The sequence below is a fragment of the Elephantulus edwardii genome, unplaced genomic scaffold (genome assembly GCF_000299155.1).
Source record: "Elephantulus edwardii isolate Elephantulus edwardi_28Jun2011 unplaced genomic scaffold, EleEdw1.0 scaffold00034, whole genome shotgun sequence".
Taxonomy (NCBI): domain Eukaryota; kingdom Metazoa; phylum Chordata; class Mammalia; order Macroscelidea; family Macroscelididae; genus Elephantulus; species Elephantulus edwardii.
This window is the reverse complement of record NW_006399784.1, coordinates 15901230-15911135: the sequence shown is the minus strand read 5'-3', so window position 1 is coordinate 15911135 and position 9906 is coordinate 15901230. Positions and strand designations below refer to the sequence as shown.

At 35.3% G+C, this 9906-nt stretch overlaps 1 protein-coding gene across 1 annotated transcript; it reads left to right on the top strand.

Annotated features, from left to right (window-relative positions):
- Positions 1-808: 808 nt before the first annotated feature.
- On the top strand, positions 809-9641 carry FGB (fibrinogen beta chain). Its single transcript, XM_006884457.1, has 8 exons — positions 809-907; positions 3755-3946; positions 4733-4916; positions 6926-7153; positions 7696-7809; positions 8174-8299; positions 8549-8834; positions 9410-9641. The coding sequence occupies exons 1-8, from the start codon at positions 842-844 to the stop codon at positions 9639-9641; spliced, it is 1428 nt and encodes a 475-aa protein (XP_006884519.1). The 5' UTR covers positions 809-841.
- Positions 9642-9906: the final 265 nt, after the last annotated feature.

Sequence of the window (9906 nt, the reverse complement as noted above, 5' to 3'; positions counted from 1 at the left end):
AACAACAACAACTGTCTAGTTGGAACTGACCTATAGTTGACCCTCCAGAGGGATTTTACAGGCAGTAAATTGCACAGGAGAAGTTACCCCTTATGAGTTGAAATCAACATGACGGCAAACAGATTTGTTTTGGTCAATCTACTAATTGCTTCAATAACAGTAACAACTTGCTGAACATTTTAATTTATGATAATAACAAGCAAAATAAGAAAGCTCATTGGAGCAAATAGGAAATCTATATATTTTCTTTCTGATGTTTGTCTATCACATCATAAGGTATAAATTGTTATATTTTTCTTTTCATTCTTTTACAAAAGAAAGGAGAAATGCACAAGCACATAACATTACTCTTGATTTTAATTGTTTCTTGTAAAACCATACTATACACACATCCAAAATATTATTTTTATTGTAGATACTTAATGAGCTCATAGTTTTAACAGAAGTCATTTTTGTGCTTGGATTATTTTCCCCCCTCACACATTATTTGGAGCCTCTGAAGTATTGTATCCATGATGATTTATAAGAAATATGATTCACATGCCTACAAGCAAATCTCTCACTTCCCATAATTTTGCTCAAGAAATGAATTGAGGAACTTTACTTAGAACTTCTAAATTCAGCTGAATAACCAGTAAATAAATCTTGCTGGGAAGATGTTGCTCAAGAGACAAGGTGGTTCAGCCAACAGGTGAACCAAAAGCTTAAATATTAGCCAAGGGACGTAACCATTTCTAAAGTTACATTGAGTGGAGGAGTTAAGTATATATGGGATTGAGGATCTCTCAGTTAAATCCGTCAGCAAAGGCTTGCTTCTTGGAACTTCCAAAAGTTTAAAATTATGAAGTATCTATTATTGCTATTACTGCTATGTGTTTCTACAGTTAAGCCCCAAGACTATGACGAGGTGATTATTTAAAAGTATTGTCGTATTATTACTAGTAGTTTTAATAGAAAATGTAGTAAGAATCACAATCATATATATATATATATATATATATATGTTTATTTTAATTCAATTAATGTTGACTTTAACTATGAAATGAAGCTGTTCATTTCAGCAACTGATTTTATTTAAATAATGTATCATAGCAATTCTTGCATAAAAAGAAATAATAACTTCTTGGTTTATCACTTTTGTTTTCCCAGGATGATGACTCCACAAGTAAGGTAAGCTGTGGTTTTTCTTGCTTGATGTTTTCCTGAGTACTATGATTTCCATTTAGTTCTAGCTGTGCATGATTACAATTATAAGAATAAAAGTATGAACACTTTACAGACTATAAGATAATACAAATATATTAAAAGGGGAAAACTGGGGAAATTGCTGTTTGGTAAAGGACGGTCACAGCTTTTAAAATTACTAGCTGTTTGTAAATGAGTGACTTGACCTAAATGTAAAAGTAAAATAAAGGGTAAGAGCAGAAAATTAATTCTTGATTTTGTCAGAAGAGAAAACTTTTATTAGCATCAAAGTTCTTATTGATGGAGATAGAACATACTGCTCAGTCTGACTGTATCTAAAAAACAAATATGTTTTTCCTTCTCACGTACTATTTGTAGTTTATTGCTATTAGTTTGGAGTTACCAAAAGTAATAGAAATGTGTCAGGAACAATGAGAATTGAATAAGTTTTCATTTATTATCAGATAAATTATTGTTAAACTTCTTATATCAAACAGATTATCTTTACCCTAGGAAAAATAATACACAATAAAGTTGAAATATAATTATTTACTTTGAATCATATATTGAATTTAAAGGGATCCAAAACGTTTTGATTATTGGATGGTACATAAGAAAAATAATTATCTATTTAATTGAATTGGATAAGAAAAATCTGGAGTTTGTGTAAGAATGAATTTTGTAAAGGGCTCTCTAACCCCTTTCACATTCTTGTTGACCAGCTAAGCTTAGAGAAGCAGCTTAATTGTTTAGGCATGACTTAGCTTTTTCAATTTTTATTATTTGAGCAAGCAGCCTTCATGAGTCTAAATGTTCACATAATTTCTTTCTAATTAAAAAAAAATCTTGTCTTTTTTTTCTCTCATAAAGCCAGACTATTAGTTCAGTCCTTCAATCAGTCAGCTAAAATAAATATAAAACATAGTTTTTATCTTGTCATTTTATTTGTAATAAGCAGACGAATTGTATTTTATATAATTCCTGTCAGATCAAGTTGGTTTCGTCTAGAACCACGTTTAGAAGTTCTAAATCTATGTATATTTTCCCTAGATCTTCACATATTAAGGTCACTTATGCCCTTAGATAGGACTTCCACACTTGACTAAGTTTAAATTGTAGCATCTCCATTAAATATTAAGTATAACTTAATGAGTATATGACAAAAAATTGCCAATCGTCATTAGATTATTTCTAGGGTTATAAAATAGTAGGATAGTTTCAAATCTCGTCACTTGTTCACTTGTCCAAAACTGTAGGTACTGGGAGGGGGAATTATTAATGGGTCTCACAATTTGACAGGGGAAGTGAGGAAAATGGGAAGGAATTGGTGTGATAAACAATGTATTTGAATTCTGTAAATAAGCTAGTATAATTTTAAAAAAAACCAAACAAGCAAACAATAACAGTAGCTACTGACTGCTCTTTTTTTTCTTACTGGCCATGGGCTAAAGGTTTGGCTCCACACCTGACTTTCCAGGAGTGTTTGCTGGCCCCCTTCTCTTTCCTCTTTTACTCTTTTGCACTGCATCTCTATCTTTCACCAGCCATGTCTCCTTTGCATAATAATAATAATAATAATAATAAAAACCTTTTTCACTTGTTTTGCTAAATTAAAAAAATCCAAAAAACTGCAACTACTGACAATGTATGACAATAGGATTATTTCAAGTAAAAATCTTTTTATTGTGTTGCATATTTTCCACTTCATTAACTTTTAATATTTTTGTGAACAAATAATTTTAATGACCTTTCACATACTTTGTGAACTACTTTACACCAAGAAAACGGTGTTTTCCTAAAGATTTAAAGCAAGAAATTGCATAGGAATATTTTATCAATGTTGTTGCTGCTGTTGTTTGATGCTATCGAGTTGTAGACGACTCATAGCGACCCTATGAACGAACGGCCTGAGCACTGTTCGTACGTAGAGTTTCTGGAGGCAAGCCATTTCGAAAGTGGATGCCGCTCCTGCTTCCAGGCTTGATGTTATCAATAATGACAGTAAAATTGCAACTGGCAGTGAAGAAGTGAAATGAAAGTTTCTGTATGTGATAATAATAATAATAATATCAATACGGTTATATCATTATTATAATAGTAACCATGTGCCAAGTACTGTTGTGAGTAAATCATAGGTAATAAGTCATTTGATACAATAATAGTATAAGGCATGTATTAGCTGTAATTATACCTATTTTAGAAATGAGAAAGTTGGAGCCCAAAGTAACTTTGTTCAAGTGTGTTATATATAGCTTTCATTTCGTGGGTTCCAACTTAGAGATTTTATTAATACGACATCATTACTATTCATAGTCTGATGAAATTTTGTCTTACGACCTTTCTTTATAAAACTATTGCAGAACATTAGCATTTATACACTTGGTCTTGCAACAGTTCTCCAAGAGACCCATGAACCGATTGATTTACCAAACAAACTAGCTTATGGATGCTTAAGCAAACAATTATGCTTGTGATACCCTCATTTTAGAAATGAACGCTGAAATAGTTACGTCTGTGTCCCAAATGTTCTCTAACACCCTGCATTTTCTTTCTGCCTGTTTCACTGAAGCCTGGTTTGGGTGCCCGTGGTCACCGACCCCTTGACAGGAAAAGGGAAGAGGCTCCCAGCCTGAGGCCTGCTCCCCCGCCCATCAGTGGAGGAGGCTATAGGCCTCGGCCCCCCAAAACTCAGCCCAATCAGAAGAAGTTGGAAAGGAAAGCTCCAGATGCCGGCGGCTGCCTTCACGCTGATGCAGATCTGGTGAGTGCAGAGATGCTTCTCGTGATAGTGAGGCTCTGGTTATCCATTGCCGTTTTCTCATGCTGCACTGATCCACCGTCATTGCTCCTTATTCTGGTTTAAGATGCAAAATGACTCTTTGGCTTCCTTTCTAGTTTTCTTTACTTTGAACTCACAATGACAAATTAATACAAGAGGGGTTTGTCTTTACTTCGATGTTTTGTCCACTTGGTGGGGAAGATGAAACACATGTGGTCTAATTAATTACATTTCTGTGTGATAAGAAATATCTTAACCACGGTAGAATTAGGCATTGCTAACCAAAAGACTACGGCTCAGGTGATTCAAATCTGCCAGCTTCTCTGTAAGAGAAAGGCAGTCTTCCCTTGTTATTTACAGCTGATGGAGGCTCAGTACGGGTCAGAACCAAGACAGAAGTGAGTTTTTGAGAATAATATTCTAACTATAAAACCTAGTCTCAAAGAAAAAAAGCAAATTACTAGTTTTTATACTATTCAACAACTCATTGCTATAGAGTTAGAGCTGACTCATAGGTGACCCTATAACTGTCTTTCAGAGGCTGTAAATCACATGGGAAGAGATTTCTCATCTTTCTCTAAGGAGAAGCTGGTGGATTCAAACTGCCTGCCTTTGAGTTGGCAGCAGAACTCTTTACCACTAGACCACTGGAGCTCCCTATGTTGACTAGCTTTGGTGGGGTTTTATTGTGCTGTTTTAACAAATATTGGAATATTCATCTATAAGCCAAGTGCTTTCTTTCATACCTGCTATTTTCTTTGTTGACAGGGAGTTTTATGTCCTACAGGATGTCAGTTACAAGAAGATTTGTTAAAACTGGAAAGACCCATCAAAAACAGTGTTGATGAATTAAATAACAATCTGAACTCCATCTCCCAGACTTCTTCTACCACCTTCCAGTACATGACTTTGCTAAAAGACATGTGGAAAAAGAGGCAGAAGCAATTAATAGGTATTTCAATATCCTTGTCTTTTCCCATTTGATTCTCAGTTTTAAGACTGCAGCTGTTAGTGTGTATGGACATGAGTGATTAGGAGAAGACTGACATTTCTAGGTTAGCTGCACGACATGGCATACATACCACCTTCAGTGTGAGTCTGAAAGACCTCAAAACTCTAACGAGGGAGTTCTGTTGGTCTAGGACACAGATGTTGATGTTGCACTGCTAACCAAAAAAGCTACCTTTCTGAAAGTTTGAATCCAGCAGCTGCTCCGAGAGAGACTGATGCACCATCTCCTCCTTTTACTGTTTATTACAGCCAGAGGAACTTGGTGGAAGGTCTCTATGAGTCAGAACAAACTCGCTGGCAGTGAGTTTCAGTGTTTTGCTCTACAAGCAACTTGTGTCTTATAACTTAGAAGATAATATTCATGTAGTAATAACACTTTAGCATTCACAAATTTCACATTCAAGGTTTTGAATATAAGGATAATCTATGATACATTCACATATATTGAAGATAATTATTAAATTTAGAATTTTGAGATCTGAATGGTGAATGCTGCTAGCATAGTGTCAAGGAATCAGTGAGTGAGCCTAGTTTCTTCTGGCTTCTCAGGTGATTGTTGTTGTTAGGTGCCATCAAGTATGCTCTGACATATGCTGTTGTTGTTGTTGTTGTTGTTGTTGTTAAGTGCCATCGAGTCTCAGGTGACTCATAGCGACTCTATGAAGGAGAGTCCTCGATGCTTGGGTTCTGACATATAGTGACCCTAAATAAAGCAGAATAAGACACTTCCCAGCCCCACACCATCTTCACCATTGGTGTTTTTAGCCCCTTTTGTAGCCATTGTGTCAATCCATCTTCTTGAGCATTTTTCTCTTTTACTCTGTTCCTCTATTTTACCAAGCATGATGTTCTTCTCTAGGTCCCTCCTGATATTATGTCTAAACTGTATGAAATTAAGTCTCACCGTCCTCATTTCTAGGACAGATGCTGGCTGTGTTTCTTCCAATACATAGTTATTCTTTCTTCTGGCAAATTAGAGTATATTCAATATTCTTTGCCAATAGTATCATTCAAAGGCATTCATTCTCTTTCTGTCTTCTTTATTTATTGCCCATCTTTCACATGCATATGAGGCAAATAAAAATACCATGGCTGGGTCAGGCACACCTTTGACCTCAAAGTGACATCTTTGCAGAAGATTTTCTCAGTTCAGTTTATTATTTGATTTCTCAATTGCTGCTTCTATGGGTGGTCATATGAATCCAGATTCAATGGGCTCTTTAACAACCTCAATATTGTCTCCATCGATCACGATAGTTTTTATTAGTCCTATCCTGAGGATTTTTAGTTTTCTTTATATTAAGCTATAATTCCATTAGTAACATATCCAAATTGAAATATTTTATTAAAGGAAATGTTATAGCCATTTTATAAATATTCTGCTGTACTTATATGGCAAGGGTAAGGAAATAAAATGGATTCACTTTTTAACAAGTTGAATTTCTAAACTGAAAAGTCCAAATCATGTCCTCTCCTCTTTTTTGTCTCTGTAAAAATAAGCAACCTAGTGTATCTACTATTGGGTATATATTTTTTGGCTTATTTGTAAAGTGAATGATAAGTGAAGTAGATAGACTACATGGTACTTTGAATATTACATGGACCAAACTATTACCCTCAAATACAACTGTATATAATATGACAGCCTGCTTGTAACTTAATGTCTATTAGTTTATTCTCAGATATCAGAATCAAGATCTTCTAGATGAACATATTTATTACTATGTAACTTGAAAATGTTGCTGTTGATTGTCTTTGAGTCGAGTAGGACTCTTAGCAACCCTATGAACAAAAGGCCTGAAGCCCCTCTACAACCATCAACATATATCAAAGTTCATAGAGTTTTCAGAGGCATGTTGTTTAGGAGGTAGAAGCCGCTCCTGCTTCCAAACCTGTCATAGAATGTTATTGAGCGAAAATAGTGATAATAAAATAATTCTATTCTTCCAGATAATGAAAATGTAATAAATGAGTACTCCTCAGAGATGGAGAAGCAGAAAGTGTATATAGAAGAGACTGTAAATAGTCATGTCCCAACTAACCTCCGTGTGCTCCGTGCAATCCTGGAAAACCTGAGAAGCAAAATACAGAAATTAGAATCCGATGTCTCAGCTCAGATGGAATACTGCCGCACGCCATGCACAGTCAGTTGCAATATTCCTGTGGTTTCTGGCAAAGGTAACGCACTAAAGAACATATAGGTTTCCAGGAAGAAGGGAACAAACAAAGGCCAGTGGATTTTCCCGGTACTTCATATTGACGTTATAGCAGAAGTGAATAGGATAACGCTATTCTTCCCACGTTGTATTCTGATTTGACTCAATCTCTGTCCGATTTTAATAAGCAAGACATTGGGAGCTCCTCGGGTGGCTGGCATGTGTGTGTGTGTGCATGTGCCCATTTGCTTGAATAGATGGTGGGACCATAGACAGATATAGAGGTGTTTCCAAGGCCTGGTAATTTGTGGATATCCTAAAGGGCAAAGGCAGAGAAGGACTTCCTCCTAAACCTTCCCAGACTTTTTGGTAGAAAGAACTCTTTGAAACAAAGTTTGATTTTTAGTACAGAGAAAGATCCAATGTCTATAGCATTCATTTTAACTCCCTAAAACATTTTCTTTAGCAACCTATAGAATCAGTTATTGCTTTATAAAATTGATAATAAGACTAGGTAATAATGATGTAGGTCCTTGAGTATACCATACTGTCTTATGTTGGCAGAATGTGAAGAAATTATCAGGAAAGGAGGTGAAACATCTGAAATGTACCTTATTCAGCCTGATAGTTCCATCAAACCATATAGAGTATACTGTGATATGACCACAGAAAATGGAGGTAAGTGTTTTATATCAGTTGATCTCTCATTCTTTGATTATTTTGATATGACAAAGGGCCAAGAAATAAAAGCTACTTGTAGGATAACAAAAAATAAGTTGCTATATTTCTCATTCTGATACAGTTGGGAAATGCTTGCTGTTCACCATTTACAATGAGAAAAACACAACCTTAAAAGATTTCAGAACATTTTTAGCTGATAAACTTGTACTGTATCTATTTTGGAGTATCACATATGGGTGGACAGAGTATCACATATAGGTGGACATAAAAGGAATTGAATGAAAAAATATGAAGACATTCCTTTGAAAGTGACATTTTTGGTATTGCTTAACATCTATTGTTTTGCTTACTTCAACCAAAGGATGGACAGTAATTCAGAATCGCCAGGATGGTAGTGTTGACTTTGGCAGAAAATGGAATCCGTATAAACAAGGATTTGGAAATATTGCATCCAATGAGGATGGCAAGAAGTTCTGTGGCCTACCAGGTAAAACTAAGAGTACAAAATTATTCTATTCCAATCCATCACACACATGCACAGGTGCACACACACATACACACTCTGAATTAAAGAAAGACATTATTTTGGGAGTCTGTTTTCAAAAGTTGGGGAGATTGAGTGGAATTTAATTACCAAAGAGTTAGAACATAAAAGATAAGGAAGGAAAGATTTTGAGTGTTTAAATTTACATTCCTAAAGATTTTCTTTTTAACTATGTCTTATTTCTATTTTCAGGTGAGTATTGGCTTGGAAATGATAAAATTAGCCAGCTTACCAAAATGGGACCCACGGAACTTCTGATTGAAATGGAAGACTGGAAAGGCGCTACGGTGAAGGCCCTCTATGGAGGATTCACTGTACAGAATGAGGCCAACAAATACCAAATCTCAGTGAGCAACTATAAAGGAACGGCTGGAAATGCTCTCATGGATGGAGCTTCTCAACTGGTGGGAGTAAACAGAACCATGACCATCCACAATGGCATGTACTTCAGCACCTATGACCGAGACAATGATGGCTGGTACGTACTGCGTTCTTCAGTCTTGCTTTAAAAGACACTGCTTATATTCTTACTAAAATGTATTTATGATATCTATGGCCATTAGTGATTAGCATTTCTGGGGCACTTACTGTGTGTTAGGCACTGAACCGTATTTATTACATATGGAAATCTTAGCTGTGCATAAGGTAGACATTATTGGTTTTAATATACAGATGAAATTTAGAGAGATCAACTTATTCACTCAAAGTAATACAACAACCGAAAGAGTTACTTTATGGATATTCAATGTTTAGAAAATTATATATTCATCCCCTAGTGTGCATATTAAAATTTAAATTTTACTCTCTGAGTTTCTCTAATGCTAAGACATCTGACAGCTGTCATTGGAGCAATAAGCATAGTTCTTAGATGAATTTGCCACATACGCCTTGTGTCAGGCAGAGAAGTCCTTCCTGGTATTGGTTTGACTTTATTCAGAGAAGCCAGAAGAAAGAATATAACACATGGCTGGGTGTTGCGGTTTTCTGTGGGTATTCAAATAACTAAATTTTAGCATTATATTTCTAATAACTTCAAACACATTTTTTTTTCAGGATAAATGCAGACCAAAGTAAACAATGTTCTAAAGAGGATGGAGGTGGATGGTGGTATAACAGATGTCATGCAGCCAATCCAAATGGCAGATACTATTGGGGTGGAAATTACAGGTGGGACATGGCAAAACATGGCACAGATGATGGAGTAGTGTGGATGAACTGGAAGGGATCATGGTATTCCATGAAGAAAATGTCTATGAAGATTAGACCCTTCTTCCCACAGCAATAATCCCCCATAGATTTTTATTCTATATGTGACAACGGTTTTGTACATTATATTATTGTCATTTTCTTTCATACATCTCACCAAAACTGTCAAAACATTGGGAGTGTGACATTTTAGAAAAGATTTTTAGGGTAAATGATATTAAAGATAACACAGAAGTTACTTTTGTATTCTTTATTTTTGTTGTTCAATAAGAAACAAAAAGGATAATTGTAAACAGGTTCAGTCATCAGAATTTCTATTTCAGTTGATTATGAAGCATTTCAAA